General features: G+C 50.6%; 8 protein-coding genes across 8 annotated transcripts; 4 read left to right on the top strand and 4 right to left on the bottom strand.

The window, feature by feature from the left end:
* Positions 1-4,068: 4,068 nt before the first annotated feature.
* N7481_006308 (uncharacterized protein) lies at positions 4,069-5,633 on the bottom strand (the record flags this gene model as incomplete). Its single annotated transcript, XM_057265527.1, has 4 exons — positions 4,069-4,109; positions 4,169-4,544; positions 4,600-4,680; positions 4,749-5,633. The coding sequence occupies 4 exons, from the start codon at positions 5,631-5,633 to the stop codon at positions 4,069-4,071; spliced, it is 1,383 nt and encodes a 460-aa protein (XP_057123247.1).
* Positions 5,634-7,140: 1,507 nt separating this feature from the next.
* grpE (mitochondrial nucleotide exchange factor MGE1) lies at positions 7,141-7,943 on the top strand (the record flags this gene model as incomplete). Its single annotated transcript, XM_057265528.1, has 2 exons — positions 7,141-7,419; positions 7,485-7,943. 2 exons carry the CDS (start codon positions 7,141-7,143, stop codon positions 7,941-7,943), a joined length of 738 nt encoding a protein of 245 aa, XP_057123248.1.
* Positions 7,944-8,533: 590 nt separating this feature from the next.
* Positions 8,534-10,072, bottom strand: N7481_006310 (phenylalanine--tRNA ligase; the record flags this gene model as incomplete). The annotated part of the gene is made up of 1 exon (XM_057265529.1): positions 8,534-10,072. One exon carries the CDS (start codon positions 10,070-10,072, stop codon positions 8,534-8,536), a length of 1,539 nt encoding a protein of 512 aa, XP_057123249.1.
* A 1,262-nt stretch (positions 10,073-11,334) lies between these two features.
* Positions 11,335-12,540, top strand: N7481_006311 (uncharacterized protein; the record flags this gene model as incomplete). Its single annotated transcript, XM_057265530.1, has 4 exons — positions 11,335-11,497; positions 11,560-11,564; positions 11,649-11,747; positions 11,845-12,540. The coding sequence occupies 4 exons, from the start codon at positions 11,335-11,337 to the stop codon at positions 12,538-12,540; spliced, it is 963 nt and encodes a 320-aa protein (XP_057123250.1).
* Positions 12,541-13,234: 694 nt separating this feature from the next.
* Positions 13,235-13,900, bottom strand: N7481_006312 (cytochrome c oxidase subunit VIb; the record flags this gene model as incomplete). The annotated part of the gene is made up of 6 exons (XM_057265531.1): positions 13,235-13,269; positions 13,337-13,400; positions 13,464-13,545; positions 13,607-13,637; positions 13,751-13,753; positions 13,834-13,900. The coding sequence occupies 6 exons, from the start codon at positions 13,898-13,900 to the stop codon at positions 13,235-13,237; spliced, it is 282 nt and encodes a 93-aa protein (XP_057123251.1).
* A 286-nt stretch (positions 13,901-14,186) lies between these two features.
* Positions 14,187-14,812, top strand: N7481_006313 (uncharacterized protein; the record flags this gene model as incomplete). The annotated part of the gene is made up of 5 exons (XM_057265532.1): positions 14,187-14,246; positions 14,320-14,335; positions 14,443-14,505; positions 14,570-14,582; positions 14,713-14,812. The coding sequence occupies 5 exons, from the start codon at positions 14,187-14,189 to the stop codon at positions 14,810-14,812; spliced, it is 252 nt and encodes an 83-aa protein (XP_057123252.1).
* A 253-nt stretch (positions 14,813-15,065) lies between these two features.
* On the bottom strand, positions 15,066-15,594 carry N7481_006314 (RNA-binding protein; the record flags this gene model as incomplete). Its single annotated transcript, XM_057265533.1, has 2 exons — positions 15,066-15,203; positions 15,271-15,594. The coding sequence occupies 2 exons, from the start codon at positions 15,592-15,594 to the stop codon at positions 15,066-15,068; spliced, it is 462 nt and encodes a 153-aa protein (XP_057123253.1).
* Positions 15,595-16,005: 411 nt separating this feature from the next.
* sec31 (putative protein transport protein (SEC31)) lies at positions 16,006-20,193 on the top strand (the record flags this gene model as incomplete). Its single annotated transcript, XM_057265534.1, has 9 exons — positions 16,006-16,214; positions 16,282-16,398; positions 16,457-16,796; positions 16,854-16,940; positions 16,999-19,177; positions 19,270-19,589; positions 19,648-19,726; positions 19,786-20,084; positions 20,149-20,193. The coding sequence occupies 9 exons, from the start codon at positions 16,006-16,008 to the stop codon at positions 20,191-20,193; spliced, it is 3,675 nt and encodes a 1,224-aa protein (XP_057123254.1).
* Between the last annotated feature and the right edge of the window lie 170 nt (positions 20,194-20,363).

Consider the following 20,363-nt stretch of genomic DNA (forward strand, 5'->3'; position numbering starts at 1 on the left):
AAGCGCTTGCTGGAGGGAGGCAAGATTAAACGAGTGGGAAATATTAGTGCCGAAAGATTTGGAATGATGTTGAGTTAAATACAGCCATGGATTGAGGAGGCACAACAGAAGCGGGGACCGTTCAAACCAGGGATATCATATTCACCAGGCTTGTGTGGATCTCTCACAAAATGACATGAGAACCTCGCGAATCAAAGAGGTGCACCAACTCCGGGGATAAAGACTACATCTTGCCGAGAACAATTTTGATGTCAATTAAAGCCACGGAAGTAAATAGCGTAGTCCGTTCCTTCTTTAAAGGGCATTAAGAACGACAATCATTCTATCATATGATATAACTTCATTGTTTATGTGTGTGCTTTGACCGTTAATAACATGCGAGCACTGTCCTTGGCTTTCCGGACATATCATTCTGCAAGGCGGACTTGTCATATTTCGGCAATCATGCAAACGCCCGCTGTGTTGTGCGCGATTACATGACGTACCCACCATTAGCTATTAGACACATACCTGCATATCCACAACGCTGTATTCACCTGGTTTCGAATAAAAAAGCTCTTTCTTGGCTTATGACTGAAAACAGAATGTCCTCCCACATTTTGTGCTTATGAGCACAATGTTGTTATGCGATCAGCAACATAAAGTTTGACAGCTAGGGAGAAGTCAATTCCCCGGACACCCTGGGAGAAAGCAAGGGATTGATAAAGCTAGAGCCATATAGCCAGTAAGGAGATCTGGGGTCTTCGGATGGTGAAGCAAGAACAGCCGAGTAATATTTTTCTTCCGTGGGTGTAACGAGAGAGATCGATGTGTCCACACTCGGTTAGGGGAGTTGATGCAAGTGCATTAGAGACTCATCCGATCTCTAACATTAAAAATCCAAGCCAGATTTCATTCGTATTTGGTGGGATGGAATGTTGTCATACGATGAATGGAGAATTTTAGTGGGGCTCAAACACTTCATCTGTGCGTAGTACGAGGCGATCAGTCCGATCCAAATGTTACACATCTATTTCTAGCCACATGTTCGGCATTCAGCCCTGAATAATTTACCTACCGATACCGACTTAATATTGTTAGCCAGTGATTAAAGCTCCAGTTAACTTGAATCATATTTCCATGAATTTTATGCAAGCCATGCATGGTATCTATGTCAGATAGCATAGTGGTACTGCCGCATGATTGCGCTGCGCTTCGAGATCTGAGGCATTTTTTGCTCTTGGCTTCGTGCCAAGTTTTGATTTTGGGCTTGCATTCGAGAACTCCGGTGACTCTCAAAAAGCCGATACATATACCGGCTTATCTACTCCGTACTAAATGAGTATTTGATCATCCTAGTATCATCAACCCTTGGAGGCTTCTAGAGGAACCTCTCTAACATTAGGTTTACTGGCGGCACCCTACGAACGCCAAAAAGGCTACCGGAGCAAGCGATAAATTCTACCCCTAGAAAATACACTTCAGTCTACGCGAATTATGAATCTTCATTGCATGATTTGCGCCCTGCGTTGCTCGGTAACTAATCCGAACTGATTTTCCAGAGTGCGGGGTGGGCAGAGATCGGGCCCAGTCCAGCCCTATAGTTACTCCGAGACCTCCTTGACAGCCTTGAGACATCATTGGCTTATGTGCCAGTCAGTAAGGACAACGCGCTATGAGGGGAGTTCGACCCAATATTGTGTACATAATCAAACCTTATTAAAAAGAAACACAGATTACGCAAACAGAATGGAGTCGGCTACATACTAAAAGTTAGCTGGGCCCTAAATCAAGCACTCAGGGACCTCTTAAGTGGTCTCAAAGTCCAAACATTACACTTCATTGTTTTTTATCTGAGTCTCCCTCAAACGGATGCCAGAATTGCAGAGCTTACCATAAAAGCCGCTCAATCCTGGCCGAGCTCACCCTGTCGAAAATCGTCACAAATCATTCAGCGAACACCCGTGTCCAAGTCAGAGATTTTCGTTAAAATCAATGTTACTGGAATCGCCGGCAACGAGATAAAATGGCCTTTTTATCTTGCTCCGCGGCCCGAATACCTGGAATTGAAGTATGAAGCGTCAGCTCTACCATCGGTCCCGATCACGATGATCTCCGAAAGATCGAGGGGCTCACTGATCATGAACATAATTTATCGAGGCCTCCCTATGCAATTTCATGCCCTAGGTACAAGAAAGTGGCTTCCCAGTCCTTGCATTCTTTGCATATTCAACATCGCTGACAATAGTAATCATCACTCGGATCATCCGATAAAAGAACCATGCAGACGGTAGGTATATAATTAGAATTTTCAATAATGCCGCAGCAACCCAAAACATTTCGAGAGCGGTGGCAATGATCAATGGAGTGTGACTATATACTATGCCACGATGGATCGGATTGCTTCCCACTTTGAGTAGAAGTAGAACAAAATCTTCCGAATACAATCTGAGTGCGCTTAATATTAGGTCTGTTCCATTCGGGGGGGTCTGGGTCTGCTGCGCGCTCTAGCAGAAGAGCGACTGTTGCCTCTACCACTGGAAAGCCTGGTCAGTCAACTATTTTTGATGCATCGTAACGTTAAACGTCCGGATGTCGCTTAAGTGCCCAGGCGAGCCCCTTCTATGGAAATTCCGGAACAAAATTGCGGAACTCAGAAATGGTAAAAAAAAAACTTTTTAGAACTGAGCTATTTTTATTATTTCTGTATGAATATCAAAAAAGAGCAGATTTCCAAGCGGAAAGACACCTGGCGGAGTAACCAAACATAAACTTGAAGAGCTCGGGAAAGATTTATAGAATGCCGCTGCTGAAAGCTGGACTGGAGATCCCTGGCTCATGCAAATCTTCCACGGGTAGACTGATGATACAAATAAATTGGCCCAATAAAAGACCACTAACCATGTCCACTGAGCCGAACAGATGTGGAATTGGCCCCAATTCGGGGCGGTGCGAAGCCGTACGGAACTTACCCTGACAAGAGCTAAAGACCCACTGTGGGCTGGGAATTTGTTCCACGTGTATGTGTGAATAGATGTAGATATGTACGAATAATACAGAGGTGTACTATACTCGTACGTAGCAGATAACACCAGAGAAGAGCAGCTACTTTATGGTACATTCGACCAAGAGCCTTGTCAATAGGGCTAAAAATCCGAAATGCCTCCAGAGCCATAATGGGAAGTGTGAGCCTTGGAAGACACCGTGGCCCCGGCGAGCTTCGCCATTAGACTGTGATCGAAAATAAATCGATAGGTTATATAGTATCCATGGATATTTGGAGTGAAGACCCGTGTCGTTTGGTCTGAAATATGTCAAATAGCAGTAGTATACTAGCTTGGGATTCGGCGGCAGTCTCCGTCTGCCAGTCGGCAGCGCCAGTCACTAAATCATGGGGGAAAATGTTTGCGGAATTCGCTTAAGTCCGATCTCCCATATATTAAAAGCAGAGCTAAGCTCAACAAAGGAATCGTCAATTCGCCTACGTGATCATCGGGCGCGGCCACGGAGCCAGGCTTCTTCCGGAACCATAGCTACGAAGTGCGAGACCCACAAGCGGGCTGGAAAATCAATTTTCTTTGCTACAGGATTATGAACTGTCTACGATCTTCACTCCTGATAGCAGATGAATTGACTGTGGCGGATATTTACTTAGGCTCAGCAACCCGGGAGAATACAGAGACTCTGAAAAACAACAACTCTTGATTTCTGAATCTTCGTTAGGCCAGCTATATATGCAAGTACACGGAAGTTGCATTGGGCCGAGTTTACGAGCAGGTGGAGCAACACGGAATTGACGTCCCCACAAGTGCGAGGACAGTGCGGCTTTTATCAATTGGAGCTTTACCTTCGTATCTTGTATTTGGTCACTCGTAGTGACGGGAGGGACGCATTATCTGCTACTTTTAAGCAAGTGCAGACAAAGCTGCCGAGGTGATTTTGTCACAATAATTGATGTTTATTATAAAATTTGCTGTCTAATTACATTACATTATCGCTTTTTCGTTTACATGTTCATCTTCAAGTTGGATGCAAGATTCCAGCACCGTCTATCGGCAGCCCATATCCACAAAGCCCAACGTATCTAGTTTAGGAGGAGTTCGAGTTATCAGCACAGGTGAATGTTGAGCCTATATTCAGGTGATATTAGTGAGTGGCCGGCGTCAATTTCTCAAGTTTCCACACTTACCAATGGTCCCATCAGCGTAAGCCGCTTTGATTTGGATGATAACACCGTAGGTTGCACCAATAAGGATGAATAGTCCAAGAAGCACCATTCCAATATGGAGAAGAAACTTAACCTTCTGCATAAGAGATCCCTTCCGGTAGTGGCCATTGTCATGGAGCCAAAGTAACCCAGGAAGGCATATGGCGAGCGGAGCAAAGCATAGAGATCCAACCAAGGCAATAAGGTAGTTGAAAATCGGAATGGCCTCAGCAAGGACAAAAGATATGGCGCCCAGAATAATCGTGCAACCAAGCCAAGTTCCCCAATGGGTCACCGAATTTGACTGCAAATGGCGTGTTTTGCCCAGAATTCTGACAAAGAGGTACTTTGCCCCAACCTAGATAGCAACTCAGTTAGAATTTCCACTCGGACAGGATGCTAAAAGTTCTCACATGAAGATAGATTGTGGCGCTTGCAACCAATCCCAGCAAAGCGACACCGTAGGACACCATCTTGACCGTTTGGCCGGCACTCTATAGAAATTATGTCAGTTTACACGTCGAGGGTTGGGTTGGCACCGTGGCAGATGGTAATAACGTACCCCCAATGACGGGCTAGCAACCCATTGCCCACACCAGCGGTAGACAACCAAGCTGAATGCAAGGTATGACGCCGTAACAAGAGCCATGCAGGGGTACAGGGCCTTCTTATAGTCTTTCGGGTTACGCATCTCCGAAATGATAGGGAGAAACGCGCTTGTGCCGGCGGAGGACACAAAAATCGTGCTCGAGGCAACCATGCCAGCGGCAAAGCCTGGGTTGTTGATGTTCACATAACCGAGTTCATAGGGACCTGTCTGAGGAGCGGCAGCTGGTCGGTCGCGTGTGGTGACACCGATTACGACGATTAGCACCGCAGCATATATGGAGATGAAGCCTGCATATGTAAACCAGCCAATATGTGTGAACTTGCGGATCGATGCTGTTGCAACCGTGACTACCATGGCCAGGAATGACCACCAGACGGTACACGCGGAATGGTGTGAGAGGGCGTTCAAGGCTGTGGACACTCCGACTATTCCACTACCTGTGACAAGAACATAGCCGACAAGGAACACAACGCCAGTGATTTCTTTGCCAATGACACCGCCGACCACCTCCATCATATCTGCCACAGAGTGACAGTGAGGGCGACGCAGGCGAAAGTTTCCCATAATCACAAAGGCATACGTATTGAAGGCACCCCAGGCCACAATGCTGATTGCGCCGCCGACAGCACCGAGGGAGAGTAGTGCGGCAGGTAGAGACAACACTCCTGTCGCAAAGAGAACCTTCACAAACAGAATGCATGCTTTGAACCAACCAACATTTCGAAATTGGACACCATCCTCGGTCTTTTTGAAAACCTCAAACTCCTCAGCCGAGTCTGAGAGACTTGCGTTTTCAGCATCCGTAGATGTGAAGCCTACCTGCTCCTTGCCAGTCATTGTAGAATGATTTGAAGAATCCAAAAATTTTCGCAAGACAGAAGAAGAGGAGATGAAAAGCCTTGTTGGCGACAACAGCTCGCTCCGGTGTAGACACGCGCTAGAAGACACCAATTGGGGCTCAAGACTATTTTTTATGAATTAGATCGAAACGAGATACTTCTCCGAGGAAAATTTCTTCCCCTTTCTTCATTGTTGTTTTTAATATTTCATTTATTGTTTTTAACTTTGTTCGGCTGCACCTGGTCGATGGGTCCCCATGCACGCACGGGCTAGCTGTATGCACTCGTATCGATCTAGTTTGACTTCGACGGATTACACTCCACATCTTTGCCGTAAAAGCCAATGGCAAGGAACTCTTCAGCCCGTTTCAACAAGATGGACCCTCTGGGCTCTTTCAATCTTTGGTATCCACCCATTTTGTTGTTTTGTTCCGTCTTGCAGAGTTCATACATACTTTAATGGTATCCATGAAGGAACGCCAGACAGCTGTCAAAACAACGAGTGGGATGGCGAGAAATCCAAGCACCCCACCAATGCACCACACAAGCTTGATATCGTACCCCAATTTGCCCCGTCTGCAGGATGATCCTATGACTGAACAAACGGGATGTCACTTTTGCTTTACAGGCTGGATATAAAGAGGTGTGGAGATCCATCCGAACCACCAGGGCTTAGAATGGCTGATTAGAACGGCGAGCCGTCCCCGAGACCTGAGCAAACCATAGTGCTAGATGGCCATAGGCTTAGGCGCTCCAGGCTGTTGTATGTTTTCGCCATTTTCTTGTGTGATGGGAGACGCTCATTCTAGAATCATGAGACATAACTAACCAACAAGCAATCTATGAAGACGGTCAAAACGATCACAACATGATTATACCTTTGATCTAGTCGCAAATCATATTATGCCGAGGCCCCAGCAGTTTAAGAGAGCCAGAGGGGTATTCTTATCTACTCGTACTTAGTATCTTATGCTCAAAGGTCACAAACAAAATCCCGCAGTCTTGGCATCAAGTACATCGCGCCGGGCCAGCAAATTCTGGAAACAAAGTCAACAGTTCTGAACTGAGCACTGTTTCAAACGATCCCAGAACTCGAGTTGGCTTCCGAGCGGGTCGTATCCATACGCACAATATCCCATGGGACCTCAACATGTCCAATCTAGAGTGGAAAGCTCCAATCCCTTATAACAACAACTTCGCCACATACCTCTATCCGCACATGAAACGCAAGCAGACAACCAATTTTCGTGTAATATGCGGTCATTTCAAAAGCATTTATTCTTCGATTTCTTCCATATCCCTCATGCCAAGTCGGAATGCCTGATGGGGCAGTGAGCATGTACAGTACTTTATGCAACTCGGGAAAACCGGGCGCCCGGTGCTAGGCGGTCAGGTGATGCCAGATGAAATTTGCCCGTCGATCAAGCTATACCCGGCTCTCTATCCGATTCTCTGTTCTTCTTCTACTCATCACACCCTATTCCAATCCCTTCAATCAATTCACAATGTTCCAGCGGACTTTTCTCAGACAGGCCCGGGCTGCCCGGTCACCTCTAAGCACCATCTCCTCCACAACCGCCACTCCGCTCGCCCTCCGCCCGGCGTCGCGCTTCCAAACACAGCTACCTGCCATCACCCAGGGATTTGCGCCCCGTGGCCGCTTCTACTCTACCGAGCCGGAGCAGAAGGATGCCCCGAAGGAGGGCGAGACTGCTGAGGAGACCCCTCTAGAGCAAGCCCAAAAGAAGATCGAGGAGAAGGAGAAGGAGGTCATTGAGCTCAAGGTAAGCTATCCACCTAGCACCCAATGCATCTATTCTTATCCCGGCAGCTAACACACGCTCCTCAGGACAAATATCTCCGATCCGTTGCCGACGCCCGTAACCAGCAAGAGCGCAGCAAGCGTGATATGGATGGCGCCCGCAAGTTCGCTATCCAGGGTTTCGCCAAGGACCTCCTCGAGAGCATTGATAACTTTGACCGCGCGCTGCTGGCCGTGCCCGCGGAGAAGCTCACCGCTGACCAGAATGAGGAGAACAAGGACCTGCTCGAGCTCGTTGCTGGCCTGAAGATGACCGAGAACATCCTCATGAACACCCTTGAGAGACACGGTCTGGAGCGCTTCGACCCCGGCGAATTGGTCGATGGCAAGCCCCAGAAGTTCGACCCCAACCTGCACGAGGCCACTTTCATGGCCAAGTCCGAGGCCCACGATGACGGTGCTGTTATGTACGTCCAGAGCAAGGGCTTCCGTCTCAACGGACGTATTCTCCGCGCTGCCAAGGTCGGCGTCGCCAAGAACAACTAATTCTGTTCAACCTTTCTTCGTTTCCTCCTCCCCCTTTCCCCCCCGACATTAATGCCCGTTTCTTTCTTCTTTCTCTCTTTGTACCATAAGTCACCTGATGATCACGATTGGGGGTCACTCGGATGGGATACGGCTGGCTGTTTGTCCCGCAAAATTTTGTCTTCCTTGGTATTCCATGGTCACCTGGATCTGTATGATACACTTTCTGCATGACTGAAGGCGTCTGGGTTGTGTGTCCGTGTGGTTTTCACGCGATCTATATTCCGATAACTCTCTCCCCTCTGTACAATATATATCTTTGGAGGCGTCAATAAAAGCCTCACCCTCACTTTTTTCTCCCTTGACCCTCACTAGTAAATTATAGACTGACAGCTACTACTACGTCTCTATGTGGATGCTTTGCATCATGACCAGCCGTATTCTACTAGTACCTAATTGATCTGCCCACCCATCATTCCAAGGTTCCCGAGGCCATCCGCCAATTTCAAGTTGCTTAGAGATTCTGTAGGAGAGTGTTATGGTATTGTACAGTATTTATGACAATATAGAAACAACTTGAAGGTTCTATCGTACACGCTCGGTTTCTCAGATCACCTCAATTCCACTCCAAAGTCATCAACCAATTGCTTCCGGACTTGATCATGCATCTCATTAGCTTCCTCGTTCGTCAACGTCCGCTCCAAACTGCGATAATTGATACGGTAGCACATGCTCTTGCGTTGAGTCTTCGGGTGAGTGAATTCATCAATTAAGGAAACATCTTCCACAAGGTCACCGCCGATTCCACGAACAATTTCCATGACATCGTTCTCGTGGAAAGGCACAGCGCCGCCAGCGGCACTGCTGCCGCCGGTAACAGCGGAGGGGGGAACCCAGAAGGCAACGTCCTTGTAGCAGGCCGGGTGCTTAGAGAAAGGCTCGAAGCGAGTGATTTGGCCAGCGCGGAACTGGGACAGGAAACGCTGGTCGCGAGACCAGAAAAGACGGATGTCGGGAATGTTAAATAGGAGCATAGCAATGCGCTCGATTCCCAGTCCGAAAGCCCAACCAACTCGGTGCGGAACGTCGGAGTTGATGAGCAGATTCTGCTGAATCACACCACACCCAAGGATTTCGAGCCATTCACCTTGCCAAAAGACTTCGAGTTCCCATGATGGGCTGGTGAAGGGGAAGTACGCTTCTACCCAGCGGACCTTCAATGGCTCGGGTTCGACGTCACTTCCAGAGCTTGCGGCGGCGGCCTTGCTAGCTTCGGTGAAAACCTTGATGACCATACGCTCGAGCGAGCGCTTCAGATGTGCCCCAATTGCTTCGACTTCCTCCGCACTGTGATGCTCTGCTTGTAAGGGGTTCCGTTGGGGATGGATGGTCGGGTTTGGATCCTCGACTGGCACATCGTGGGTCGGAATTAGATCGATATCCGCGTTTATCTTGGCCGCTGTTTCAGCAGATGAAGCAAGCGGGTTGTTCTCGGGTCGCTTCCATAGCATTGCACCCTCCATCTGGTGGAAAACTGGATAATGGCTGCGATCGATAGCGTCGCGGCGGTAGACATCGGCAATCACGGTATATCCAACCTCCTCTGGGCGAGTTTGTTCATTTCGATTGAGCTGTTGGAAGTACGCTTGCTGGTGTGCGCTTGTGTGTGTACGCAACACGGTTTTGTCATTGACGTAGTAGGTGTCGGTACGGCTGCGGCCGGGGTGGTCCGCTGGGAAGCCGAGGACATCGAAATTCTGAGCTGTAGTAACGACGGGGTTCTTTTCGAGGTAGTTTCCAAAGACCGGGGCGGGGAATTGGCTTTCGATAAGTTTGCGGGTGATAGCAAGAGGGTGGTTTTCGTCGAGGTAGAGTCGGCGTCCGACATGCGACAGGATTTGGTCGGTAGTGTTGGTCCATTGATCTGTTGTGTATGAATCACCTTCGATGTTCAGGTTGGCGACTTGCTTCGCTTGTCCGGTGGACTGGGCAGTCCAGCGAGCTGGGGTTGAGCTCCAACTCCGAGAGAGGGCTGGAGTAGACCTATGGAGGAGGTATGTGCGGGCGATGGGGATTCTGGGCTGGGTTGCGGCAATTGACCAGCGACCACTGCTGGCCCTCAGGGCTCGGCCAGTCGCAAACAACCGCATGGCTCAAGCTGGGGTACTTTACTCGGTCACTCGAAGATGCGACGATGCGGTCTCCGCGGAATCTCAAAACATTTCGGCCCGGGGAAACTAGTCGCCGATATACTATCAGTAGCTGTTGATGGCTATTTCCTGAAAGTTGCCTACATGGTCTTTACATGGCTATCTACTTATGACCTAATGATTTACGATAACCTGGGCATGGTTGTTTCTTTTTGATGTCTGGATCAGTGGATACCAACCCGAACTTGGAATATCTCACGGTATTTAATTTTTACTGAGGCCCTAGGGCCTCAGGCCTGCCGCCCACACTGCTTTGTAGTCTATGGGGCTTTCATGTTGCGTTTGTCTTAGTAGTAGTAGTAGTAGTAGTAGTAGTAGTAGTGGTAGCTATTGCTCTGAGGGCTTTCTTCTCTATCAGAGTCATCACCATCATCCAGTTTCATATCATTTTGGTCCGCTCGCGTCACTACTATATTTCTTCATAGAAAGGACTCTACCCAAAATATATATAGTATTAGGACTACTAGTAGTACTGCTAATTACCAGTAAAACTACTAGTACCTAGTAAATCCTAATTATCTCCAATATACTACCGATGGTTAATGGATATAATAGATTGCTACTAGTACTAGTAGTCCTACTACCCAGATAACACAAATATCAAACTTTAATGAGGGAAACCCTCGTCCCTCGGTAATGCATCTGACCGCCTCAACCTCCCGCAATTCCACCGAAGATATCCGCCCGCCCGCCGTGGCCCCCGTTGACCTGATTGGATTCAGGTCGCCCTAGACCGTTTACACACTATTTAAATAGAGCTTGCCTGAATATCGCGATGATATCAGATCAACGGTCCTCGGTACCCAGTTCAAGGACCGATCCCGAACATGGACTGGGAGCAGCTGGGGGAGGAGATGAAGAGAGGGCTGCGGTAAGACCCTTACAGGCTGTATGACTTCTCGGATTCGAATGAAACCGAGTCTGTCATTGGGCTGAAGCGCCAAAGACCCGCTTCGGACCCCAGGGGAGACTCTGTGATTGGTTGTGAGGCGCCGCTCGGCTCCTCTCGCCGAACGGCGCTTCGGCGGCCTGATTTGTGTCCGTCGGTATTGGCGATCCAAAATTACGTCAAATGTCCTCGACCTGAAAAAAAGAATCAACTTGCTTTAAATCATCCACTCTTTCCCCCACCTCTCTCCCCTCCTCCCTCTCCACCCCACCCCTCCTCCACGGCCCTCGAGTTCTTGTTTCCCAGAAACAAGATGGCAGACAGTGGCAAGTTGCTCGAGGCTCCTGCCCATGCGCGGGTGGCGTCCATCTCGACGCCTGCGCAAGCCAAGCCGAAGAAGGTGGTGCATTACCCTTTTTGGTTTGGAGGTTCGGCCTCGTGCTTTGCCGCTTGTGTGACGCACCCTTTAGATCTTGGTATGTGAACCTGTGCGCGATCTGCTGTCTCTTATATTTTCATGCTGACCCTTTGCTTGCAGTCAAGGTATCTTCTCAGCTCTCGGCGTTTTGTCCGAACTATTCGCCCCTTCTTCAACTTTTACTGATATGATGCCCTGTCGCATTACAGGTTCGATTACAAACGCGCACACCCGATGCTCCGAAGAGCATGATTGGAACATTTGGACATATCGTTAGACATAATGGGGTTACCGGACTTTACGGTGGTGTATGTTGCGAACTCGGTCCCGATTTAAACGGCGGCTATAATCAGCTGCGGAAATTGTTGGAGTTGGAGCTAACGGATTCTTCACTGTGCGCGATAGCTTTCGGCCGCCATGTTACGCCAAATAACATATTCTACAACCCGATTCGGTATATACGAAGAGATGAAGAGCCGCCTTTCAAAGCCCGACTCGTCCGGCTCTTCCTCACCCGGACTCCTGACCCTCATCGGCATGGCCTGTACCTCGGGCTTCATCGGCGGAATTGCGGGCAACCCAGCCGACGTGCTCAACGTGCGCATGCAATCCGACGCTGCGCTGCCAATTGAAAAGCGCCGCAACTACAAACACGCTTTCGACGGTCTGATTCAGATGACCCGACAAGAAGGATTTGGCTCGCTCTTCCGCGGCGTTTGGCCGAACTCAACCCGCGCAGTGCTCATGACTGCGTCGCAATTGGCATCTTATGATTCCTTCAAGCGTGTCTGCATCGAGAAATTTAGCATGGGCGATAATCTGGGCACCCACTTCTCCGCATCCTTCATGGCTGGCTTTGTCGCAACCACCGTCTGCAGCCCTGTTGATGTTATCAAGACTCGGATCATGACCGCATGCCCGATTGAGACCCGCGGCCACACCACAATTGGGTTGCTGCGCGATATCTGCCGCAAGGAAGGTTTCGCCTGGACTTTCCGTGGGTGGGTTCCCAGTTTCATCCGACTGGGTCCTCATACCATTGCCACTTTCCTTTTCCTGGAAGAGCACAAGAAGCTGTACCGGAAATTGAAAGGTATCTAAACATTGAGTATAAAATCGGTTGTGTTTTGATCCCCCCCTTCACCCCCGCAAGCTCATCGTTCGCACGCATTATTTGATCCCCTGCGCACATCTATATATTACCCATCTAAACGACCTCGATTTTCTCTTACGACTATATGGGTGGGACATCCGTGGAACATGAGCAATTTATCGCTTGTACATATCTTGCATTCTCGTTGTGCTAGTTATTTTTTTCTCCAGCAGCTGGTTAGAACAGCCTGCGTCGTTTTTCGTGTATAGGGTGTGCCGGATGGGAGATTTCTTATATACTCGGAGACTGGAACCACATAGACATAGACTGCACCCTGAATCGCATCAGACCACTTTCCGCAAGGAACAAACATTGTTTTCTTTACTTTAATAATCGACACATGCGTACTACTGCACTGAATATTAGTAGCTGCGGGCCCTTGTGAGCATTACTCGGTTCACTTCAGGCTCTCGGCCGCATCCCCACAAAATAGATTTAGATCAGGAAAGAATCAGTTAATCAAGCACATTTCGAGAGAAAAAACGGTGAGTTTATGAACACCCTTTCTTCATCAGAGTGGAAGTTACATCCAGACAGAAAGGAAATGTATCCCCGCATGACCAGGTAGAGTACATTGGAAAGTTTGTCAATACAAAAGTTTGCTAGAACCCAATTCACCAACACAAAGCGGTCGCTGGTTATCTATTTGTCAAGGATAGCAGGGAAGTTGCCGCCCTCTGAAACAGAACATATATTAGCATACAGATAACTTATAATCTCATCAGGGGGGGTTGGGGTACGTACCGCGCTGGCCGTCCCAGCGGTCAGTCCAGGCCTTGGGGCAGAGGGAGCGGAAAGCGTGGTAGAACTTTGGTAGAGCATGTCAGTGAGCGCTCCGAGTCGTGTAAGTCGGGGGAAAAGACGAATGTACCTGCTTGCAGGGGCGGAAGTCTTCACCCTTGGCCTCGACACACTTGTAGTAGTCGACATAGTTCTGCCAGCAGTGCTTGGTCCTGAGATGAGTCGAGTTAGAAGCGGTACTTGAATTGGTTCGAGATTCAGGGAGTCGCGTACTGGTTCTGCTGGGGGAAACGGGCGTCGTAACCTATAATTGCGCCGAAAATTGTCAATCTCCAGTCCCGTAGTCGGTCGGGCCACACTTGTCCGAAGGTATCCCGAAAAACGATCATGTCGCAAGGATATCGAAGGTATACGCACCAGCTGCAGATCAATTAGCCATTGGACTTGTAGGAGGGCCGGTTGAAGGCCATTTTCGCGGGAGGGGGGGTGGGTGCACTTACCAGTCACGAACTTGAAGGGCTTGGTCTCGATAGGCTCCTCGGGATCGACTTCCGGAATGGCACCCATTTTTGCGATATGTAGGTTCTCGTGAAGACCACGGACGAACGATTGGTAAAGGCGGGGGGAGAGGAGGGAGAGAGGTGGGAAGAGAGCAGAGACAAGACGTTGGGTGATCGAAGCTGTGAAGTGGTAACCGGCAATGACCGGGCGGTGGGAAGCGAGAGCCAATCAGCACCGAGTAGTTCCCAAAACACCCGAGCCACTCACAGGACGTCGACGTTCTGAGCTACCACTTCAAGTCTTCCTCCCACCTCCCTCCTCAACTCCAGCGACTTCGGTTGAACTTGTCACCATGTATCCCACCAGTGTCTTCCGGATGCAGCCCTCGCGGCCCTTTTACAGCCCCGCCCCTGTAAGTATACCAACACCCGGCACCCTTGGGTGATCATACGATCGGCTTCGGTTATGCTAACTCCTGGCCGCAGAAGGAGGCTCACAGCGGTATGCTGACTCCCTAATCGCCCGTCGCCTTTCGCACTATATTGCGCAGAGTTCTCTTGTCGCAAGGGCCCAGAAAGAGTACACAAACTGACCGGTTATGCCTTTAGCCCACACCATCTCCCAGCGTCTGCGCATGATCAAGAAGTGTCCTCCCGAGCTGATCCCTCTCGGTATGTTATCCTACGTCGAAGTGCCCAAGAGGGAATAATATCTAATGATTCTTTTGGCATACAGGTGTTGTCCTTGGGTATGTATCTGTCTAATTCCGCCTACCCGTTACACCCCGCCCTGCATCAGACCGAATTTTCGCCCCACGACACCCTTCGGCCGGATCTGGAACCCTGATAGTTTCTCCTTGCTAACCCGCTTCTTCGCAGCGTTGCCGTTGGTGCTGCCATTTACGCTAGCACCAAGAAGCTCCTGACCGACAAGACTCTCCGTCTCTACCGCAACAGCCCCGAGAGCCACGATCACTAAATGTATCATCATCTTTGTTTGAGCTCCGAGAATGCGAACCCAAGTTTTCTGAATTCTTTCGATTTGTATTGTTTCAGTCGATTGGAAGCCCGGTTAAAAGAAATTGGAGAAAGTCAAGGCCTGCTCGGAACCGCAGATTGTGTAAATAGTCGGGCTTTCGCGGAGGTGAATTTCAGACGGTGTACTTTTTTTCCGCATGTAAACCATCGTTCGTGGTTCTTCATTATCTTCGTAGCTATCGTTATAATTTGCTTCACTCGGGCTTTGGCCCAGCAACATCAAGTTGCTCGAGACCCTCCATTGGATCTTGGGGGCGGTCATTCGCAGCCTGTGCTTCGTCGGCAGCGAGGCGGTCCTCTTCGCTCACTGCATGTTTGGCAAGATAACCCTCCTATAATGAATGGTGAGCAATGGTCCGGTAGTAGCCAAAGAACAAAGCATAATAAAGCTTCACATACCTGTTCCCAGATAGCTGTCTTGCTGCCCAGACCCTCGTTGGCATCCCTTTGCGGCTTGGCAGGTGCGACCTTAATAGTGCGGCCGTATAGTTCACTGCCATCCATGTTGTCGATAGCTTCTTTGGCGTCCTGTGGCAAGTCGAATTCCACATACCCAAATCCGCGGTGCTTGTCGCCAGTTTTGTTGGGGGCATCTGGTTTAGGCAGGGAGATGTCGACTACCTCTCCAAAAGGCACAAATGCCTCTGCCAGTGTATGCGCCGTCACGCCCTGGTCCAGGCCGCCAACGTAGATCGTACTCTTAAGTCGGGTGGTGTCACTCATGGTGGGGAATGCGATTGAGATGCCTGGTCTAGTATTCGAGATAATACTTTGCTTGATTCAAAATGGCCCAAGATAGACAGAAGGAGGTCGGCTTCGGCTTCTGCAATAGACGAGAAATTGCTCGTGGTGGTGAGGTGTGCTTGATCTCCGTCTCGTCTGTCCTCTGCAGAGCGTCGACCGAGAAAATGATATCACGTGCGAGCCATCCTCTGGGTGTTTTGGCGAGACCCCGAAGCGGACTAGTGTTAGTTCCCCGGTCCCGCGCAGCCCAGGAGGCCACTTGGTTGAACTACAGCATCGCATCCCCCGTTGTCAATTATTTTTTGTACAGGGGTGGGATCTGGCTTATTTGAACCCTTAACTCTCCTTTCCCCTCTGTTTCCCACACACTCCTCCCTCCCCTCCGATACCATGGTCCGTCTGAGGGAAATCCCAAGGACGGCCACGTTCGCCTGGTCCCCTGGCGCTGCATCACCATTGATCGCCACAGGAACCCGTGCTGGAGCCGTTGATGCCGATTTCTCTAATAAGACATGTCTTGAGCTGTGGGATCTGAGCTTGGATCGCCAGGATGCGAGTGAGGAGCTGCAGCCGGTGGCCAAAATCGACACCGACTCTGGGTATGATATGATGCAATCACGCAACCCGCACAATTCAGCAAACGTACTGACGAATGGACCTTTCTAGCTTCAATGACATCGCCTGGACGGAATTCGATGATACGAAGCGGGGTGTTATTGCGGGTGGTCTGGAAAATGGTTCGTTGGATCTATGGAACGCCGATAAGCTGCTCGCTGGATCTAGGTGGGTTGAACAAGTCAGCAATGAACACGATTGAACGTAATTACTGATAAACTTGCAGCGATGCCTTGATTTCACGAACTACGAAACACTCTGGTGCTATTAAGGCCCTCCAGTTCAACCCCAAACACTCGAACCTCTTGGCCACCGGTGGAGCGAACGGCGAGCTGTTCATCTCGGACCTGAACAATATCGAGAATCCCTTCCGGCTCGGAACTACGGCAGCTCGCACAGATGATATCCAGTGTCTGGATTGGAACAAGAAGGTTGCTCACATTCTGGTGACTGGTAGCAGTGCCGGTTTCGTGACAGTCTGGGATGTGAAGACGAAGAAGGAAAGCTTGACACTTAATAACATGGGCCGGAAAGCTGTCAGCGCTGTTGCTTGGGACCCCGAGAAGGTTGGTTATTGCTTATTGGCCATTGGCTACTTTATCGCTAACGGTGGTCATGTCTAGCCTACCAAGCTGGTCACAGCTACTCCCCTCGAGTCAGACCCTATGATTTACGTCTGGGACCTTCGCAACTCGCATGCCCCCGAGCGGGTAAGTATATCTGTCAATCAACACATTTTGTGACCCGAAACGCTAACATGTTGGATAGACACTCAAGGGCCATGAATCGGGCGTACTGTCGCTCTCATGGTGTGAGCAGGACCCTGACCTCCTCCTCTCCTCTGGAAAGGACAACCGCAACGTTTGCTGGAACCCTCAAACCGGTCAGCCATATGGCGAATTCCCTGTTGTCACAAACTGGACCTTCCAGACTCGCTGGAACCCGCATAACCCCAACTTCTTTGCCACCGCATCATTCGACGGCAAGATCTCGATCCAAACCCTGCAGAACACCAAGACCGACGATCACCAGGCCATTGCGGATCATAATCAGGCACTCGATGGCGAAGATTTCTTTGCCAAGGCTCAGACACAGCCTCAAGTTTCCAAGTTCTCCCTGCCTAAGCCTCCTCGCTGGCTCGAGCGACCCTGTGGTGTCTCATTTGGCTTCGGTGGCCGTGTTGTCTCTGTCGGTCTCACTGAGAAGGGTGGCCGCGCATCGAAGGTTAGAATCACACCATTTGAGGTGGACGAGAGCGTCGGAAATGCCACCGAGAGCTTTGAGACTGCTCTGAGGGAAGGTGATCTCCGTAACTTGTGCGAGACCCGAGCTGCTGGCGCTGCTAGTGATGAAGAGAAGGCCGACTGGAAGGTCATGCAAGCCTTGCTCTCCGAAAACCCTCGCAAGGGCTTGGTGGAGTATCTGGGCTTCCAAGACCAGGCCGATGAAGCCGCTGACAGCTTGGCAAAGCTTGGCCTAGACAAGAAGGAGGATTCAGACTCCAACGGAGAGGCTGAGAAGCCGAAGTCATCGGCCAAGAAGCACAAGCGTCTTCAATCCATGTTCGATGCCACCCCGGATAGCGATAATTTCCTCACTGAACTGGCAGCATCCAAGGGCGCACAAACAAACAATCCTTTCCAGATTTTCAACGGTGCCGAAAGCGAAGCTGAGCAGAAGATTACCCGCTCTCTGCTTCTTGGAGAGTTCGACAAGGCCCTCGAAGTTGCCCTTCAAGAGGATCGCATGTCTGATGCCTTCATGATCGCCATTTGTGGTGGTCCGAAGTGCATTGAGAAGGCCCAGGAGTACTACTTCTCTAAGCAGACCGGTGGACCCAACTATATGCGTCTGCTCGCGTCTATCGTCGGCAAGAACTTGTGGGATGTGGTGCACAACGCCGATCTCTCTAATTGGAAGGAAGTCATGGCTGCCCTGTGCACCTTCGCCGACGAGAAGGAGTTCCCTGATCTGTGCGATGCCCTCGGCGATCGTCTTGAAGAGCTGGTTCAACAAAGCGATGACAAGACCGCCCGCAAGGATGCCTCGTTCTGCTTCCTCGCTGGCTCCAAGCTGGAGAAGGTGGTGGCCATTTGGGTTCAAGAGCTCCGTGAGAATGAGCAGAAGGGTATTGAGAACGATGCCGATAACTCGACCTTTTCCATCCACGTTCGTGCCCTGCAAGGCCTAATCGAGAAGGTTACCATCTTCCGCCAGGTCACTAAATTCCAGGATACCGAGCGGACTAAGGATGCCGACTGGAGCCTAAGCACTTTGTATGAGAAGTACATTGAGTACGCGGATGTTGTTGCCACTCATGGACGCCTTCAAATCGCTCAAAAGTATCTCGACCTTGTTCCTGAAAGGCATCCCGAGGCTGAGATTGCTCGCAACCGTATCAAGTTTGCGACACGTCAAGCGCCCCAAAAGGCGCAAGCGGCTACTACATCCCGAGCTACTCCCAAGCCTCTCCCGCAACAACCATCTGCCTATGCGCCGCAGCAGACCTTTTCTCCGATGACTGCTCCTGGAGCCGGTGTGCATAATCCTTATGCACCCGCTTCTGCCGTTTCTGCTCCTGCTCAACCGCAACAGGCTGCCAACCCGTACGCCGCAGTTGGTGGAGCTTACAACCCGGCTGGCTATCAGCCTACCCAGGGCATGAGACCACCGGCATATGCGCCGCCGGCACAGTTCGGTGCACAGGCTGCGCCTGCTGGCGTGCCGCCTCCTCCGCGCGGTTCCAACCAATCCCCGGCCAGCAATATCACTACTTATACTACGGCTACTGGCCTGCCTGCATGGAATGATCTGCCAGAGGGCTTCGCCAAGGCTCCTCCCCCTCGCCGTGCAACCCCAGCTGGCAATGCAGCAATCAGCTCGCCATTCCCTAACCAGTCTCCTCCCCTTACCCAAGGTCCTCCACCCCACGGACATCCGCCTATGGGTTCGCAGAGAGCTCCATCTGTCCCCCCTCCCCCCCCAAGGTTGGAGCTCCTCCTCGCGTGACATCGCCTCTGGCATCGAACGCTGGGCCAGCTCCTCTGCAGCCAGTCAATCCATATGCCTCTCTCCCTCAATCCCCGCCTACTGGAACTATGGCCCCTCCGGCGTCAATTCCCCGAGGACCATCGCCTTATAATGCTCCCCCAAGCATCCCGCCGCCGACTAACCGGTACACCCCGAACCCAACCGCTCAGGCTGCAAGCCCGCAGTTGCAGACTCGGGCCCCGGTTGCTCCTCCGCCACAAGCTGCTGCGTCGCCCTATGCCCCCCAGGCCCAGGCGCCTTCAGCATACGCTCCCCATGCCCCGCCACCCTCAGGCCCGAGCCCCTATGCGCCCAGCGGCCCTGTTGGTGTACCTCCCCCGCCCATGGCAGGTCAAGGAATCCCTCCCCCCTCCCATGGCATCACAGGCTCCACCTCCACCCCAGGGATCTCGCCCCGGAACAGCTCAGTCTCAACGAGCTATCCCTCCTTCCACACCCAAGTACCGTAAGTACACCACCTTGGCCACCTGCCAATACAGGAACCTTTATATTAACACTCCTCAGCCCCCGGTGACCGTTCTCATATCCCTCCCAACGCTATGCCTATCTTTGAGTTCCTGTCCGCAGACATGGAACGTGTCAAGGCTCGGGCACCTTCATCATTCAAGCCCCAAGTTGATGATGCTGAGCGCCGCCTGAGCATCCTGTTTGATCACCTGAACAATGAGGATCTGCTTAAGCCCAACACTGTGGAGGATATGGCGAACCTGGCTCGCGCTATGCAGGCTCGTGACTACGAGACTGCTCGCGCCGTCCACATTGATATCATGACCAACCGGACCGACGAGTGCGGCAATTGGATGGTATGTCCCTTTTCTTTACTTGGTTATCGTTATAAAAGTCAACAAACTAATCATATACCTATAGGTCGGAGTCAAGCGTCTTATCAGCATGAGCAAGGCCACCCCTTGAAGCTGTTTATTAGCATTATAGACGTGCGATAGCGATGGCGTGTGATGCACCTACTACCTAGATTCTCGGCCGAAAGAAGAGGATTTCAAGTTCCTGGTACAAACGCGCTTGGTTACAAGTTTTTGTGACAGTGCTCTTTTCTTGTCCATTTTACTATTAATGCCTGCGTA

Source organism: Penicillium waksmanii, assembly GCF_028829765.1.
Source record: "Penicillium waksmanii strain IBT 27052 chromosome Unknown utg000005l:1.0-5232799.0:1.0-5237142.0, whole genome shotgun sequence".
Lineage (NCBI taxonomy): Eukaryota > Fungi > Ascomycota > Eurotiomycetes > Eurotiales > Aspergillaceae > Penicillium > Penicillium waksmanii.